Source organism: Bos mutus, chromosome 1, assembly GCF_027580195.1.
Source record: "Bos mutus isolate GX-2022 chromosome 1, NWIPB_WYAK_1.1, whole genome shotgun sequence".
In the NCBI taxonomy this organism is placed as follows: domain Eukaryota; kingdom Metazoa; phylum Chordata; class Mammalia; order Artiodactyla; family Bovidae; genus Bos; species Bos mutus.
Genome location: NC_091617.1, coordinates 124,316,369 through 124,336,010, shown reverse-complemented (window position 1 = coordinate 124,336,010; position 19,642 = coordinate 124,316,369). Strand labels below are relative to the sequence as shown.

The following is a 19,642-nucleotide window of genomic DNA, read 5'->3' as shown; positions in this document are numbered from 1 at the left end:
AGACTTGTGGTTGCCAAGTGGGGAGGATGGGTGCATGGTGATGGAGGACTTTGGGATTAGCAGATGCAAACTATGATATATAGACTGAATAAACAACACGGTGCTACTGTTAATGCACATGGAACTCTATTCAATATCCTGTGAGAAACCATAATGGAAAAGAATATGAAAAATATATGAACCACTTTGCTGTACATGAGAAATTAACACAACATTGTAAATCAACTCTACTCGAATAAAATACATGTGTGCGCAGTATAATAGAGCGGAGCAGACTCACTTCATTATTGACCCTTTTGTACCTTTCAAATTTTGTATCTTATATATACATTTCCTATTCGAAATAAAATAATTTTACAAAGAGTCCTTTGGTCACCTGTAATCACAGAAATAGTCTCAGGTGTTAACTATGTTCAGTCGCATGTAATAATATCAGAATCTGAATTTCATTCCAAGTGAGTTCCCTTCACCAGCTCGGGTTTGCTGGAAGTGTCCATCTTTCTTTTGATCCCCCTTCTGTTTCCTAATCTATTCCCTTGCTATCCTAGCTTCTCCAAGGTTAGGGGACAGGAGAAGGAGGAGAAGTAACCAGGCAAGAAAGGTTTCATTTGCTGGCACCACTTCTCTTTGGCTGTGATGGATGTTGAAAGCTGACCTTTGTTGGCATTTGAGAGGGCTCTCCGGGAAACCCAGAAAGCTCTCTGCTTCTGTGGTTTCCTACATGAATTGTGCATTCTATCCACCTCTCCCCCAGCCCCTGAACATCCAACTATATAGCCATGACTTTCTTCTGCTGTAATCTCTGGTCTCTCCAGTTGACATTCTAGGGCTAAGTCTGTGATAACTCCATGCAATGGAATGGAGTCTATTGAATAGAAGTCTATTCCACCACACTATCAACCAATAGAAAACACACTGCTTAGATGTATTCTTGGTGGAAATGTATCAACTTCCCAGACCGTGGATCTCACTCTGTTGCAGGCTGCTTCAGCCAGCTCCTGGCCCTTCAGATTTCTCAGATGAACCAGGCTGCAGGTTTGACACTGGAACTCTCAGTCGTCTGGGGACACTTATCAAGCTTGTTGATGGTCTTTCTGAAGCACATCTCAGGGGCTTAAGGTGAGGGGCAAGCCTCATCTGTGTTATTCCTTTCCTGTAGTCAATGAGACTTGTAGATTCACTTTGCCCAGTGGAATGTGAGTAGACATGATACACACCATGTCCAAGTAGAAGCTTTTAGAGACTTTCTCTTGTCATCTGCCATGAGAGAACAGCCTGTTCCAGATAAGGCTGCTCCATCAGCTTGGGTCTAAGGATGAGAAAACAGATGGTAGAACTCCAGCCAACCTGTAGCCAAGAGGAGTTGAGCAGGGCTGAGCTGCAACTAAGTAGAACCCCGTAGCATCAGGCAGACCTGTAGGTGACTCCTAGCTGTTGTGTAACTTGAACAAGAAGCATCTTCGTGGTTGCAGGTCATTGATATATTTGGTCTATTGTCCCTGCAGCAAAAACTGACTAGCTGAGTAGTGGTCCAGAAGTATTAGGAAAAGTAGGAGTATGTCCAAGAATCCAAGTGAAGAAGGAGGTTTCAAGTAAGAAGGAGGATTGATTGAGTTAAATATTGATGGTTCAATAAACTGAAAAGTGAGACTTGACCACTGGATTTAACAATATGTAGGAGAGCATCAAAACCGGTAAGAACAGGGAATTCCCTGGTGGTCCAGTATTAGGAAACCATGCTCCCACAAAAGGGGCTTGGGTTTGATCCCTGGATGGGGAATTCCCACAAGCCCCCAAGTGTGTGGCAAAAAAAAAAAAAAAAAAAATGACAGTTAAGAACAGTTTGATGGAATAATGGGGGCCACTGCAAATGCTGAGCTGGATGAAGCACAAGCTGGAATCAAGATTGCCGGGAGAAATAACAATAACCTCAGATATGCAGATGACACTGCCATTATGGCAGAAAGCAAAGAGGAACTAAAGAGCTTCTTGATGAAGGTGAAAGAGGAGAGTGAAAAAGTTGGCTTAAAACTCAACATTCAGAAAATGAAGATCATGGCATCTGGTCCCATCACTTCATGGCAAATAGATGGGGAAATAATGGAAACAGTGACAGACTTAATTTTCTTGGGCTCCAAAATCACTGAAAATGGTGACTGCAGCCATGAAATTAAAAGACACTTGCTCCTTGGAAGAAAAGCTATGACAAATCGACACAGTGTATTAAAATCTAGACAGCATATTAAAAATCAGAGACATTACTTTGCAACAAAGATCCATCTAGTCAAAGCTATGGTTTTTCCAGTAGTCATGTATGGATGTGAGAGTTGGACCATAAAGAAGGCTGAGCCCTGAAGAATTGATGCTTTTGAAGTGTGGTGCTGGAGAAGACTCTTGAGAGTCCCTTGGACTGCAAGGAGATCCAACCAGTCAATCCTAAAGGAAATCAATCCTGAATATTCATTGGAAGAACTGATACTGAAGTTTTAATCCTTTGGTCACCTGATGTGAAGAGCCGACTCACTGGAAAAAAACCTTTTGCTGGGGAAGACTGAAGGCAGGAGGAGAAGGGGAAGACAGAAGAGGAGATGTTTGGATGCCATCGCCGACTCAATGGACATGAGTTTCAGCAAACTCTGGGAGATGGTGAAGGACAGGGAAGCCTGTGGTGCTACAGTCTGTGGGGTCACAAAGAGTTAGACGTGACTTTTCAAGTGAACGACAACAACAACATACTTGAAACTACTTCCATATTCCCTGCTAAGCCCCTCCACCCACCACCATCGCAAATACACAGGGCAGAAGAAAAAATTAAGATGTTGATATTTTTATAGCATGTATTAGAAGTTATGGGACACACCAAACAATCCAAAAAGAAGTTAATTATAAGATATAAACACAGGCCAGATTTTCACTTCACCTTGGTGTCCTACTGAGTTACAAAGACAGGATTTGGATCAGTGATGGAAAAAAAAAAAATCACAGCCAAATGTTTCTGTTTAAGGATTGAAGGCAGAAATATTAAGTATCAAACTATACTATTTATATTCATCATACAAAATTTGCTCCTGTAGTTTTGTGTTTCTTTTGTTCGGTTGCTGTGCTGTGCTAAGTTGCTTTAGTCGTGTCTGACTCTGTGTGACCCCATGGACTGTAGCCCACCAGGCTCCTCTGTCCATGGGATTCTCCAGGCCAGAATACTGGAGTGGGTAGCTGTTCCCTTCTCCAAGGGACCATCCTGACCCAGGGACTGAATCGGATTCTGAAGTCTCCTGCACTGGCCGGTGGGTGGGTTCTTTACCACTAGAACAACAACAACAAAATCTCCAAAAACAACTGCCTCAAAATTTACCTTGATAAAAAGAAATAGCAGAACTGGAAGATTATAAATGCCTTGTGTGACTGTTGAAAATGGTTTCAAGTTAGCAGTACCTAACGGTATCCCTCCTAACTTCATACTTAAATGCTTTTGAAGATCCAGAGGAGGAGACAACTCCAATCCCATTGAAAACCTCAAATAATGGACAGGTTAGCATTAGAATCTCCTAGGAGCTTTCAATAATCATAAGCTATTTTATGAAGAGCAACCAGTGGCGTTTCCCCACCCATATCCCACTTCATGGAATACAGCATCCTGGCCTGTGTGTGCAAGACAGCTGAAACACACTTTGTCCTCAGCCCCACTACCTGCACCAATTTAGAGATCTTGTATCAACCAGAAAACCCAGAGCAAAAGGTCACAGGGTGGGTGGAAGGTGGGAGTTAGGAGTGTTGTGTCAGCTACACAAAGGCAGGGACTGTTGTCTCTTCTGTGCTTTATCTGGTGGCTGGCACAGAGTAGAAACTCAATAAATATTCACTGAATGAATGTGAATGAATGAATGAAAGGATGAGGGACAGAGGTCAGCATTTGCAAGGGCACATTGCATTTTGGGAGTGTAAATGTCCTATATGTAAAGTGGTACCCAAGGATGGAAGTGGGGAGATGCTAGGAGTAGAGTGTGTAGCATTCATTTAGAGGGCCTGAAGACTGAGCAGTGAGGATGACAGAAAATTCTACACACGTAGGGCGTAGCTTCAAGATGAGTGTTTGGTTGATCCTAGAGTTTTGGTTAAATTTGTTGCAGATTGATTTGCTTGCTATGACTCCCAGAAGGTAAGGTGACAAACAGCCAGATGGGTGTTGAGGGGAACCAGGGCAATCCACATACCTGTCTCTTGGCAAATACTGAGTCTGTTTGGAAAGCTTTCTCCATATTCAAAAACTAGCAGAGGCAAGAAAATTCGCACAGAGCTTATCAAGATGTTCTACAGAGTGAAGAAAAAGGAACATCTTCTTGAAGACCTAGAATAAATGAACTTCTGAAATCAGGACAAAATTTTAGAAAATGATTAGGCATCCTCAAAACATGCAATAATCCTGGACTACAAGAAATAGGTTGGAAAGTCACCAGTGAAAGAATAGATTACATTGTTGTTGTTTAAATTAATCTGCCCTTGCTGCTGCTGCTGCTGCTGCTAAGTCACTTCAGTCGTGTCCGACTCTGAGGAACCCCATGGATGGCAGCCCACCAGGGATTCTTCAGGCAAGAACACTGGAGTGGGTTGCCATTGCCTTCTCCAATGCATGAAAGTGAAAAGTGAAAGGGAAGTCGCTCAGTCGTGTCCAACTCCTAGCGACCCCATGGACTCCAGCCAACCAGGCTCCTCTGTCCGTGGGATTTTCCAGGCAAGAGTACTGGAGTGGGTTGCCATTGACCTTACTAGAAAGCAATTTGGCAAAATATGTTTTGAGTTCTATAAAATATTCCACCACTGACTCCTCAATTTCATTTTTATTCCAAAAAAAAAATCAGAGATATAAGAAGTTTTATGTGTGTATGTATGTATGAAATAATCACAGCATCATTTATAATTGTTTAGAATAATTCTAGGTTCATATGTTCTAATAAATAATAAATAATTTTGGCATATTCATATTATTTTGTTATTCAGTCCTTGAAAACATAATTTCACAGGATAGCTAATAAAATTGGAAAGCTATCATGCTATATTTTTAAGTAAAAAAATAACAGATCTGAGTTTTGTAAAAAAAATTTGATTACCAAAAAACCTATAGATCTATAAATCTATACATCTATAGATTAATAGAGAAATGTACTATTGTTAGTAATTATCTTGGCATAAAAGGACTTCAGGTGAATTTTATTTTTTTTAATAATTTTTTAGTTTTTAAAATTTTATATAATAAGCATGTATTAGTTTATACTCATAAAAATTAAATACTTGCTTAAATGTCTGGTAATGGTTCATGAAAAATAGAATTAAGATTGCTGTTTCAAACATTTATATTTTCTCCCTTTCTTTGAGGATCTCTTTGACATAAGAGTGCTGTATAATAATGAGTAGATCCATGGTGACAGTAAAATAATAAAAAGAAAAGAATGGGATTATTTTGCTGGCTAGACCAGAATAAATCACAACCCACATGGACAAAGGCTGCAGGCAGGCAGCTGCACTCTCCTGGCACAGCCCCGCGAGGGCCAGCAGGTGAGGAAATCCAGGTTGTGGTGGCCCCAGAACTGAACCAGCATTTTAGCTGCAACTTTCCAAACAAAGATGATCGTTTACTTGGTGGGGCTCATATGTGGGTGCTGTGCCCAAGGAGAATGAGAGACAAAGAAGCTCAAGGAGACATGTGGTGACCTTTGATGTTCACATTGAATCCTGCAGAAAATAAGAAATAAGCAGCCAATGCCCCAGAGAAGTCAATTGTTACATTCTTTCAACCCTCATCTCCAAGCGTGGGGACTGCTTCATTACTGGTCAGTTATACTCTGCACTGCAAATCTAGCACTGGGACATGGGGAACACGCTTCCCGTTAAAAAAAGAAAAGAAAAGAAGTGCTAATAGTCTTCCAAACATTCCATGTACTGAGTACAATGAACTCTGCATTAAAGCACATTTTGCCTCTAATGGGCAATTCCCTGTCTTAACCAATTTCTTCGAAGTGATTCTGTGTGATAGAACTCAGCACTTATTTTTAAAAACTCCAGTTAAAATCCCATATTTGGGCTCTGCAATTGATCTTTAGGGTAAATGCAAAATGGGAGTTCTATTGCAACTCTTCGGATTTTATGCAGTAATTTTTCTTAAACCATTTCATTAAGGTTTAAAATGCATACTAACAGGTAAAAGATGATAATAGATTAAAAATTAGACTTTATTTTCTAAAGAGAAGTTAAGGACTTCAGGGAATGAAATGATGTTGATCAAAACACTGAAATCTACTAGCTCACTGCTTGTTTATAACCAAAATGAAATGGAGGAAGGAAGGCGTTCCCCCTGTCTAGTACTAACGAAAATGAGTTTTCTGTGTTGCTTTCACTCTTTATTTTAGGATGTCACATTATGATAACTAGAGAATAGAAGAGGGGAATGAACGTATAAGAAGGATACAACCAATTTAAGCTTCACTTCTGGGATGAGAAAGACATACCAGACAATTTGAAGAGTCCCTATCATAAAGTGGTATACTACACACAACACATAAAAAATACTGATTCATGAAAGACTATATAAAATTAGAATGTAAGACTTTGATTACAAAAAATTCTACTGGGGAATTTAATGTATCTCTTTCAGAATCCTGTATCTAGTGAAAATATAGATAAGGATGTAGGGAATTTGAGTAACATCATCAAGAATTTCAATACATATGTACAAAACTTTTTCCCTAAAAAGAGCAAAAATACTTTTTTTGGTGTGTGTCCATGGAATATACACCCAAATAAGTCACATATTTGATTATAAAAAATCTTATATTTTAAAAGTAGACTTGTTACTGGTAAAACATTCTTATAATTCAATGTATTAGAAATAAATATTACTAATAAAAAAGGTAATCAAAATTGTGATCATTTGGTAAACTAAGAAACTCACAAAAAATCACCTTGCAAAGGAAATCAAAACAGTCATCTCAAATGAATCACTGAATCAGAGATCATTGATGGATGCAAAAACAATGGCCAAAAGAATGTTGGAAACAGGAGATTCACACAGTTCTCAAGTGTTGCCCCATAGGTTAAAAACTAATTACAGAGTTAAAACTATACTTTTACAATGGAAGTTACTGCTATAACCATATGAACAAACTCAGCATCACCAGTAGTGGGACAAGTTGACTTTATGTGCCTATTGATATGAAATGTACATTATTAATTTGGGGGGAAATACACATTATTAAGTATATAGCATTACCAATGAATATTCTTTTTGGCTTAAACAACAGACATTTATTTTCTCACAGTTTTGGCAGTCTATGATCAGGTTGCCAGAATGGTTAGGCTCTGGTGAGGGCTTACGTCTTGGTTTGCAGACAGCACCTTCTCCCTATGTCCTCACTGTGTTCCTTGGAGCACATGTGCAGAGAGACAGCAATCCATCTCTCTTTTTATAAGTTCACCACTCCTATCAGCTAGAACCCTACTCTCATGATCCCACTTAACCTTCATTACCTTCTAAAAACCCTGTCTCCAACTACAGTAATACTGGGTGTTAGAGCTTCAATATATGAATTTTGAGAGGACACAGTTTACTACCCAGGATAGTATATCTCAGTTTGGGACTAACCACGTCCACAAGGGGTTACCAGATACCATGTCAAATAATACAGACCAACAGGTGTACCTGAAACATACCCCTAATGAGTGAAAGACTTGTTCATTTGCCAGTGGAAATTCTCGCCAAAAAGGTTCAACCTGAATTTCAAGCCTTGACCTAATTTCTAGTTTACAGGAAATATAGCAGAGAAAAGAACATATTAATTGATCTAGAAGGAAACAAACAAGTCCAGAATGTGAAATAGTGTGTGAAACAACTGACCTTTTTTTTTTCCCTAAAAATCAATGCCATGGGGGAAAAAACAAGCAGAGAAACTGATTTAAAGAGACTAAAAGAAAACTGACCAAATACAATATATAACCTCTATCAGATCATGTAATTAAAAAACATCTACACATGATATTTTTTTTGCAATAACTGGGAAAATTTGAGTGTATACTGATAACATTATTGTTTTTAATATTTTTAGATACAGTGATGGTATTTTAGTAATCTAATAGAATGTCCTTGTTTTTCAAAGACTCATTCTCCTGTACTTAGATTAGAAGTGTATGATGTCTGTTTTTACATTTAAATGATTCAGTGAAAAATAAAAAAAAGCAAATAAAAACACATTTAATATATGTGATATATGTATTTATAAAAGCAAGAAAGCAAAATGGGCATATTATTAACAGTGGATAACACTAGGTAAAGGTCATATGGATATCCATTTTACTACTACATTTAACCATATGAAATTGCCAATCCTTGACCACTTTTGAGCTAAAAAAAAAAAATCACAATCTTACATCTGAATACAGCAATTACCATAGGAGACACTGGAAAGGTGATTCAGTTCAGTTCAGTTGCTCAGTCGTGTCGGATTCTTTGCGACCCCATGAATCACAGCACGCCAGGCCTCCCTGTCCATCACCAACTCCTGGAGTTCACTCAAACTCATGTCCATCAAGTCGGTGATGCCATCCAGCCATCTCATCCTCTATCGTCCCCTTCTCCTCCTGCCCCCAATACCTCCCAGCATCAGGGTCTTTTCCAATGAGTCAACTCTTCACATGAGGTGGCCAAAGTATTGGAGTTTCAGCTTCAGCATCAGTCCTTCCAATGAACACCCAGGACTGATCTCCTTTAGTATGGACTGGTTGGATCTCCTTGTAGTCCAAGGGACTCTCAAGAGTCTTCTCCAACACCACAGTTCAAAAGCATCAATCCTTCGGTGCTCAGCTTTCTTCACAGTCCAACTCTCACATCCAGAAAGGTGATTAAAGACCTACTATTAAAAGGACTCCAGGAGCCAGATGGTTTTACAGCTGACTCCTAACTTCTCTTTAAAAACCTGATCATTTCTACTCTATGCTTTCATTTAATACCATGAAAAAATAGAAGTCTTTAGCTCATGCTATGAATATAGCACATCCTTAACACTATTTAAACTTTAAATAAAGAGAGCCCCCTCTCCTTCCAAAAAAAAAAAAAAAAGAAAATTATAGACTAACCTCGGCTATTATTATAGATAGCAGAACTGTGGGGAAAAAAATAACTATCCTGATATTGTAAATATAATTCAATATCAAGATAGCAATCAATATACCTCATACATCAATAAACCAGATGAAAAAAAATGATGTGATTATCTGAATATATGCTGAAAACACTATTAAACTTTATCTGACATTTCTAATAAAAGCTGTGAATAAAATAGTTACTAATGAGTCCTCAGTTCTGCTCAAAGGATTTTAACATGTATTTTTTACTTAATGTTCACATGTTTAATCTTCAGAGACAGATTCTGTTATCCCCACTTTACTCTCTAGGCTAAATGTCTAGAAGAGGGAATGCTGACTCCTATAATCACTGTATGTTTAACTTTATAAGAAACTGCTAAAGTGATCTACAGATTGGCCACACTCTTTTGTATTCCCATCAGCAATGCATTCTCTCAGAGTCTGAGTGTGTAGTTTGCATTTTTATGCTCTTAACAGCGTCTTTTGCAAAGCAAAAGAGATTCATTTTGATGAAGTCCTATTTATCACTTTTTTTATTTTGTATGTGATGCTTTTGGTATAACATTTAAGACTCCTTTGCCTAATTTAAGGCCATGAAGATTTGTCTCTTATGTTTTCTTCTAGAAGTTTTATAGTTTACATTTTGATCTAAGATCCATACATGCCCTTCATGTGAGCTGTGCAGTGTATATATGGGACCTGAGTGATGCTCTCTCTTGCAGTTCATTTCTCAAACGCTTTGGTGTGATGTTTAGGGTCAGATATATGCTTATGCAGCTTGGAGGTGAGCCCAAAAGTTTATACACAGTTTTAACTTTCCTGTGCTCCCTCCACACCACAATTTCCCCCACATTTTCTGGCTTCCTAAAGCCCAGGGTTTTTGTTTCCCTGTGCTTCTACGTGTTTTCCCATGACTTTTCTGCAATATTGGGCCTGTTTTCAAGGTCAAACAGTGATAAGATTAAGAGAGAAAATAATGCCATGGGAATTCTTCCTGCGGCCTCAGGTGAGGCCTCAGGATCTTAGTTCCCCTGACTGGGAATTTGGGGTCCATCCAACCGGCGCTGCTGCCATCATTACCGCTGCTGCCTCAGCTCTGCCTGGTATTGAAATGACAATGAAGTAAGCAATAACAACAAACCCAGGGAATTCCCCACTCCTCTAACCCATGACAGTCCTCTGTCCTGTTCCTTATGCCCAAACAGATCACTTCTGTTGCGGTTCTTACTCTCTTCCTTATTGTGCAATTCTGACCTTTAAACTGCTTTGAGTTCAGGTTGAGAAGCCATAGAGGGGGAAAAAAAATAAAAGGGAAATTCACCACTGGTTTAATAGTACTCTGAATTTGTTTCCTTCCCCAATCCATCATTTACTCTTAAAAGTCCTTAAATAGCAGCTACAGGCATTCTGTCTAGAGATTTTAATTGCATTCAGAGAAAGATACAGAAGGGATTAAGCATGGTTACTCCGTCTTGACCCAAACTGGAATCCCCTCTATAGCCTTTTGGGTCACAAGTTCCATCTATTGTATTTAAAATATTCTTTTCAGACTTCATGTATTATCTAAAGTAAAGATACATCACTTTGCCAATAATGATCTATATAGTCAAAGCTATAGTTTTTCTGGTAGTCATGTATGGATGTGAGAGTTGGACCATAAAGAAGGTTGAGCACTGAAGAATTGATACTTTCAGACTGTGGTGCTGGAGAAGACTCTTGAGAGTCCCTTTGACTGCAAAGAGTTCAAACCAGTCAATCCTAAAGGAAATCAATCGTGAATATTCATTAGAAGGGCTGGTGCTGAAGCTGAAGTGTCAATACTTTGCCACCTGATGCAAAGAGCTGACTCATTGGAAAAGATCCTGATGCCAGGAAAGATTGAAGGCAGGAGGGGAAGGGGATGACAGAGGATGAGGTATTTGGATGGCATCACTCAATAGACATGAGTTTAAGCAAGATCTGGGAGATGGTGAAGGACAGGGAAGCCTAGCATGTTGCAGTCCACGGGGTTGCAAAGAGATGGACACAACTCAGCCACTGAACAACAGTAACAACGACACATTTATTACTTAAAGTAAGGCACCTATATTTGATCACATTTTATGATAGCAGGCTAATAAATACCCTTCAATAGAGCAGAATGTTCATTGTTTGGTAAACCTCACAAATGGGTGAAGCTTATTGATACTGATGTTCTCAAGAGCATGTTGAAGAAGATAAGCTCATGCCTAGTGGAGGATAGCTGGCAGATGTGAGGATAAAGTCTATTATCTCTGGAACTGGGAAGATTCAGTATGCAGAAAGAAACATATTAAAAAACCCAGATGGCACTGAAGGTAAATCTAGTAGCTGCTCTCCACACTTGTTAAAAACCCAGGATATATTTAGGTTAACAGCAGGTTACTAGAGTCATCCAATAATTTTAATAAAATATATCAAACTAAATTAATTTAAGCAATAAATATTTGGAGTTCTGAAACAATATTTAGAAAAGCCTACAGAAAATAGAACATAATTTTAAATGGGAGTTAGAGGTGGGGAATATTGAGTATAAGTTTACATTCATAGGAGTAAACTCATTTTCCATGTTACAAGACAGAGGGTATTTCTCAGACTTGTCAATTAATACAAACTGATACAAAATGTACAAATTGGTACAAAATCAATGCAAAATAATAAATTAATATATATCAATGAAATGGTGCAAATTAAATCTCTGAAGAGATCTGAGACAAAGATTATTTTACTTAGAAGCAAACAGAAGCATGTTCCAGAAAGAATCTTTCTGAGTTGCTGGATAAATATTACGCTTTTTGTGAGCATTTTTCTTTAAGAGGTTCATTATTTTGAATGCAGAAATAGGAGCTGCCTGTAAAATTGATGAATCTAGTCACTACATAAAATGAAATAAACTCCCTAGAGACTATTTCTATTTCCCATGTAAGCCATGCTTTCATAAATACAATTAATTAATAACTCTTTATGTGTATGTATGCATGTGTGTGTGTATATGTGTATATATATATGTGTATACGTATACACATATATATACACATATATGTGTATATATACGTGTGTATATGTGTATGTGTGTGTGTGTGTGTGTGTGTGTGTATATACATATATATATATACACACATGCCATAGGCAGAAAAAGGATGTTTAGATAAGCAAGGCTCATAGGTGGTGATTTGGGTAGTGTTGCAGCAACATTTGGTCTTCCCTGGTGGCTCAGTGGTGAAGAATCCACCTGCCAATGCAGGAGACTCGAGTTCGATCCCTGGACTGGGAAGAAACCCTGGAGAAAGAAATGGCAACCCACTCCAATATTCTTGCCTGGAAAATCCCATGGACAGAGAAGCCTGCTGGGCTATCGTCCATGGTGTCGCAAGAGAGTTAGACACGACCTAGCGACTAAATAACTACAGCACAACATTTATTGAGCACTTACTGTGTGCCTTAAATTTATACATGCAATACTTAATCCATATAAAAATCTAAAGAGGTAGGAAGTTATTATTGTTTCAAGCTTACAAATAAGAAAACTGAAGCATAAAGAGGTTAAATTATTGCTCAAGGTCCCACAGCTAGTAGGAGAGGGAGGTAAGATTAGAACCCACATTGTCTGCCTCACAGTGTGTGAGCTTAATTACTATGTTAACTCACCAGTGAAATAAATTGTTAAACATGCATAAGACTCTGGATGCCAAAAAGAAAACCAAGCAGAACCCAGCTGGATATGAAGGGAATTTGATTATATGTATGGATGTGAGAGTTGGACTGTGAAGAAGGCTGAGCACCGAAGAATTAATACTTTTGAACTATGGTGTTGGAGAAGATCCTTGAGAGTCCCTTGGACTGCAAGGAGATCCAACCAGTCGATTCTGAAGGAGATCAGCCCTGGGATTTCTTTGGAAGGAATGATGCTAAAGCTGAAACTCCAGTACTTTGGCCACCTCATGCGAAGAGTTGACTCACTGGAAAAGACTCTGATGCTGGGAGGGATTGGGGGCAAGAGGAGAAGGGGATGACAGAGGATGAGATGGCTGGATGGCATCACTGACTCGATGGACGTGAGTCTGAGTGAACTCCGGGAGTTGGTGATGGACAGGGAGGCCTGACGTGCTGCAATTCATGGGGTCACAAAGAGTCGGACACAACTGAGCGACTGATCTGATCTGATCTGATCTTCTATTACATTAGATTGTCATTTCCTCACCTCAGCAATAAGGGAAATCAGTATGTAAGCAGGTATATTTAACTTCATTATTGTTTAAGATTAAAAAATATTACTAAAGACAGTTCTCTCTTTACCTCTGTATGCATTCCTATGGTGACTGATATTAAAAACTTTGTAGTCAGTGGGGACATTTGATGAAAAAATCATTCTAGGATGATATAAAATAGAAGAGGACATAAACCCCAAATAAAATTTAAAGACTTAACTAAAATAATGCTAGCGGAGACACTGTATTACCTAAAAGTTTTTCATTCTGCAATGGACACAGAGCAGGATGTGCATTTTTTTGTCTGATCTGTGAAAGAGGCTGATGGAGGGCTGATGGAATCCCAAATGGGGTTGGGAAATGAGCCTGAGGGTAACAAATGCCTCTAATTTCAAATTTCTACAACTGAGGTAGACAAACTTCCCTCCTTGGCTACCTGAGACCAGGGCTGGCCTTATTTACCTTTAACTTTTCTAGGTCAAGGAGAAAATTTGTATCTAAGAATTTCTGTGCTGAGTGAGCAAGTCAACCCAATCACTCATGATGGATGAAGATTCCCTGTATTTGTTTTTAACTGGCCTGTCTTGGTTATAAAAGTACATCTCTTTTTCCCCAGAGGATTTGTTAATCAAGGTAGATTGCTGGAATCAGGAATAAGCTCATTTATTTGCAGTGGCCGGAGAAGGCAATGGCACCCCACTCCAGTACACTTGCCTGGAAAATCCCATGGATGGAGGAGCCCGGTAGGCTGCAGTCTATGAGGTCGCTAGGAGTTGGACACGACTGAGTGACTTCACTTTCTCTTTTCACTTTCATGCATTGGAGAAGGAAATAGCAACCCACTCCAGTGTTCTTGACTGGAGAATCCCAGGGATGGGGGAGCCTGGTGTGCTGCCATCTCTGGGGTCACACAGAGTTGGACACAACTGAAGTGACTTAGCATAGCATAGCATTTTCAGTGGCAGAAGAAGGAACTAGTTGGGAGTGCAGGCCCTGGGCTCGGGCTGCCTGGCCTTGGAGTCTGACTCTGCAGCCGGACAATGCGACTGTGCCACTTCGTCAGGCCTCACCCACTCTAGGAGGAAGCTACTACCATCATCTCCATTTCACAGATTAGAGGCAGAGTTGCAGGGAGGTTTTGTACTTTATCTTGCACTTTATTTTCTAATATCTGGCACAGAATAAATTGTCAATAAAAGTCAACTATTATTCTTTGTGATATTGGAAGCTAAAATCTGGAAGTTGTATAAGTCATCTTGCTGGGGGCACTTTCTCATACAGTCTGGAATACAAGTTCTGAATTGCTCTGGTAAACTAGGCTGTCTGCACTGTGGCTGAGATGTGTTGAAGAGATGAATCTGGCATTCCTATCTGGGAGAAGCTAGGAAATGTTTTCACTGTGGTATGGTCCCATCATCTCATGGCAAATAGATGGGGAAACAATGGAAACAGTGACAGACTTTATTTTCTTGGGCTCCAAAATCACTGCAGATGGTGATTGTGGCTATGAAATTAAAAGATGCTTCCTCTTTGGAAGAAAAGCTATGACAAATCTAGACAATATATTAAAAAGGAGACATTACTTTGCCAGCAAAGTCTGTATAGTCAAAGCTATGGTTTTTCCAGTAGTCATGTATGGATATGAGAGTTGGACCATGAAGAAGGATGAGCACCAAAGAACTGATGCTTTTGAACTGTGGTGTTGGAGAAGACTCTTGAGAGTCCCTTGGACTACAAGGAGGTCCAACCAGTCCGTCCTAAAGGAAATCAACCCTGAATATTCACTAGAAGGACTGATGCTGAAGCTGAAGCTCCAATACTTTGGCCACCTGATGCTAAGAGCCAACTGACTGGAAAAGATCCTGATGCTAAGAAGGACCGAGGGCAAGAGGAGAAGGGGATGACTGAGGATGAGATTGTTTGCTTACATCATGAACTCAATGGACGTGAGATTGAGCAAGCTCCAGGAGATGGTAAAGGACAGGGAAGCCTGGCATGCTGCAGTCCATGGTGTCATTCATGATTGAGCGACTGAACAACAAATGGGCTCTCATTCCATTAACTCCATGTGACACCCTACTCTTAACTAAGTAGGGTTCAGTTCAGTTCAGTTCAGTTGCTCAGTTGTGTCCGACTGTTTGTGACCACATGAATTGCAGCACGTCAGGCCTCGCTGTCCATCACCAACTCCCGGAGTTCACTCAAACTCATGTCCATCGAGTCAGTGATGCCATCCAGCCATCTCATCCTCTGTCGTCCCCTTCTCCTCCTGCTCCCAATCCCTCCCAGCATCAGACTCTTTTCCAATGAGTCAACTCTTCGCATGAGGTGGCCAAAGTACTGGAGTTTCACTGCCAGAAAGTTTTACTCTGTTGATCTCTGAACTTTCTTTGTAAACATGTGTGATTCTTTGGTGGATAATACTGTTTACTGGCCTTGTAGGGCAAAACCTGACACCTTTGATCTCTTATTTCCTGGCTAACAGCAGAGCTAGTCCTTGGCTACTGAGAGCTGAGTTTTCCTAAGCACCAGGATTAATGTATTTAACAGAAGGGAGGAGACCTGGATTCTAATCAAGAGACCATTCTGCTTGCTTTTACACGAAAACCTCCAAAATAATACTGGAGGAATCTTTTTCTCTAGAATTTTAAGAAGCAAAGGTCTCTGTGTTAAATGCATTAAAATGCTGCATTAAAAGTATTTTGTTATTATTAATAAAACTCTGTCCGTGTAACTCTCCAGGCAAGAATACTGGAGTGGGTAGCCATATCCTTCTGCAGGGGATCTTCCTGTCCCAGAAATCAAACCCTGGTCTCCTGTATTGCAGGCAGATTCTTTACCATCTGAGCTACCGGGGAAGTCCCATGATAAGACTTAGCCAATGGAGAATTTGTTTCATATGTAAAGATCATTCTTTACATAGAGTTTCTCTAAGCTTAAGTCATTGCCATTTCAAGTTATTTCTATCAAAGTGCAATTCATATTAATGTTACCAATTTTTACCTTACATAAAACTGCATCTTACTGTGATAGTTTGCAGCTGAATGACAGATTTATAGGGACAAAAAAAATCCTCAAGTACATACCTAATAATTAAAAAGAAAAAAAGTTGAATGTAAAATATATATGAGAGGGAAGGCAAAGTGTATAAATAAATCATAGCCAAGTGAGGACGTTTGAGTTCGTTCTATGTCATGTTTGCATACCTGCCCTTTGGGTTCCCCTTTATGTGTCATTTGATTGAAGCCCCAGTTTGCTAACATTCTGGCATTTCATGGAAAGCATCTGACATCAAAGATGGTTAATGAGATGTTTCTCTGTAAACAAGCAAAGTCTCCCTACATACAGTGTAAATGATGGACAACTACATTTAAAAGCTATAATGAAATTGAGGATTTCTTTGATAGCATTATAAACCATGATGGAAGTAGAGCATACGATAGTACCGCTATTACACGGTCAAACCAAATGTGTGTTGTGCTTGTGCCTGAACACACACTAACTTATGGTCTTATTATTTTATGTTTATTCTAGTATGTTCTATTTCCTTCTTGATCAATGCACAATGAATTTCTCTCCTCAAGGTAGCCCCATTTCCACGTGGGGTTATAAGTCTAAACCAGTGGTTCTCAAAATGTAGTCTCAGAACCAGCCATATCAGCATTGCCTGGAGTGTGGTTAAAATACAAATTCTTAGGCCCTGAACCAGACCTACTGGATCAGAAACTCTGAGGCTGGGGCCAGCAATCTGGAGTTTAATGAGCCCTCGAGGTGGTTCTGATGTTCATTTGAGTTTGAAAGCTTATGGTTTTAACTTTTACTCTTCTTCCCTTCTGGCTGGTGGATAGGTCTGGCATTGAATTTGTGGGCCATTTGGAGCTAGTTCTCACTGGGGCATTTCCATGACCTGGCAACTCCATACTGTGCCTCTCAGCAGGCCATAACACACTGGGCTAAGATGACCTCCAGGACTCCTACTGTGGATGCTACAGTTAATGTTACTATCTTTCTCTATTAGGCACTGTACTATAACTTGATAAACCTTCTAACTCGGCTAAGGCCCCATTTAATATTACCTTCTCCCTGCTGGTCCAGTTGTTAAGAGACTGCATAAGCTATGACATCTATCTGAAGCCAATGGATGCCTTTCAAAAAAGTGGTAAAGAACCTGCCTGTCAATGCCGGAGATGTAAGAGATGTGGGTTCTAGAAGATCCCCTGGAGGAGGGCATGGCAACCCACCCCAGTATTCTTGCCTGATAATCCCACAGACAGAGGAGCCTGGTGGGCTACAGTCCACAGCATTGCAAAGAGTGGAACACAACGGAAGGAACTCAGCATGCACGCGTGCATAGGAGAATTCGGTAAATATTTTAGGGTAAAACACGTTATTGCTTTGGGGACAAATCCTTCAGGGTAAAGAAACACAATAATAGAAAGTAAGTTATATTTGAATTACTTTAAAGAAAATGTTGCCAGCACCACTTTATGTTCTGAATATTCTAATTTACCTGATAGAGCATTCAATATATTTCTCTTGTGGGGATTGGTATCCTCTAACTTCTGCTTTCCAAGTCCTAATTTTTCCATGCATGGATCCACCTACTGAATTTATTTTCCAGAAACCTGAACACACTATTATCTTACTATCAGTTTACAGAGGAGCCGACACTATAGTGTTTAATGCAATATTTGTGCTCATCCAGAGGAGCCTACAAGTAGCTACCACTGTGAAAGAAATTGCAGGTCACATTTACATGGTTAGAAAATAGTTCAACAAGCATTTCAAAACACTCTCCATTTCGACCTTTGGTCAAAGCGCTTTTAAGTGTTTAGCAATATTCACAATACTTTAAAAGGCCCTTTTCCCCTTGAATTTGGCTTACACATAGCCACTTGGTCCAATTTAAAGATAAGCTTTTTATCCTAAACTCGTTAGTCCTGCTCTTGCATCTATTTGTCAAGTGGGTAGAAATCTGTTAGTAAAGGCTTAACAAAAGAAATATATGTGTGTTTATTATATCCAGCTAATTTTTCATGTACCAATTATTTATTCAATTCTTCTATGTGCCAGGCACTACACTGGTGCTGGAATAACAGAGTCCTTGGTCTGAAAATAATCTTCTTGGAAGCCCCTTCCCAGTCAGACGAATCTTATCCTGTCGGATGTGATGGGTATGGATTTGCCTCACAGAGAATAGGGGGGACCAGGGAGGGGCTGCAGGATCATCAAGGTGTATGACTTTGGGAAATAAAATGTGATTTACGTAAAGCACTGTTACATTCTGGCATGTGAAAATGAGGATCCAGGTCAAAGAAACACTTAAATAAAGACAAGAGCATTTTACAACAGATTTGTCCCTTTACGCAGTTGCCACAAGCTATTCATTTTTCATCATATCGTCTACTACCTGCATCTTTCGGGTTCATAGCAATCATCTTCCAAGCACTGCTTATTGAACGGCCCCTGACTGAAGCCTTGACCCCATTTTCCTTTGAGAAGTTGTCTAATCTGTGTTTATAGCATCCCTCTGGCTAAACATATGGCTGAATAATCAAACACACTTGAGCATTTCCTGTGTCCTCAATTCTATCCTAAGTGCTATAGGAATTAAAAACAAAACATTTTTTCCTTCGTATCACAGCCTTTTCTGTATAAATTGCATTTTATCATAAGTATCTTGAAGACAAGACTGGTGTCTTACTCATTTTTGTCAACTCCACAGCATATCACATCGTATTCAATAAATCTGGTTGAATGGAAGAACTCATAGATAAAGACAGTCACTTCTAGGGACGGTAGACTGTGAACAGACATCATCCTGAGATTTCTAGAACTCTTGGTAAAGTCAGTTCTGTTGGTGATCAGTCATATTGTTTCACCTTGTCATTGAAGGTTGACTTGACCCCAGGGAAAGTAAATGCACACACAGGCCACTGTACTCTTGGCCAGTCAGCAACATCTGAAACGGAACAGCACAATCATACCTCATAGTCATTTCCTTTGTTAAGCAGCGTCACCCACCTGATCTGAAGCCAAGTCAGCATGGGAGTTGTTCCTCCTCCGAATATCCAGACTGTGAAGAACACGAGGAGCAGCGTGGTGGTAAACATCATTTGCTTCGGCTGAGATTCTGTGTTCCGAATAGCTAAGGCAAAGGCTATCGCTCCTCGCAAACCTTACAGAGAAACACCAAAGGAAGGAGAGTAAACATCTATACAAGTGTCATTCTCATTTCATTGAATTTATATTTACCATTTACTGACAAACACAACTTCTTTTTAAAA

At 39.6% G+C, this 19,642-nt stretch overlaps 1 protein-coding gene across 1 annotated transcript in view; it reads right to left on the bottom strand.

Moving 5' to 3' along the window:
• Positions 1 to 19,642, bottom strand: part of SLC9A9 (solute carrier family 9 member A9) — a 657,846-nt gene that overhangs the window by 199,683 nt on the left and 438,521 nt on the right. The window contains exon 12 of the mRNA XM_005888754.2: positions 19,380 to 19,533. Within this exon, the coding sequence (XP_005888816.2) occupies positions 19,380 to 19,533 (154 nt within the window). The remainder of the gene's footprint in view (positions 1 to 19,379; positions 19,534 to 19,642) is intronic.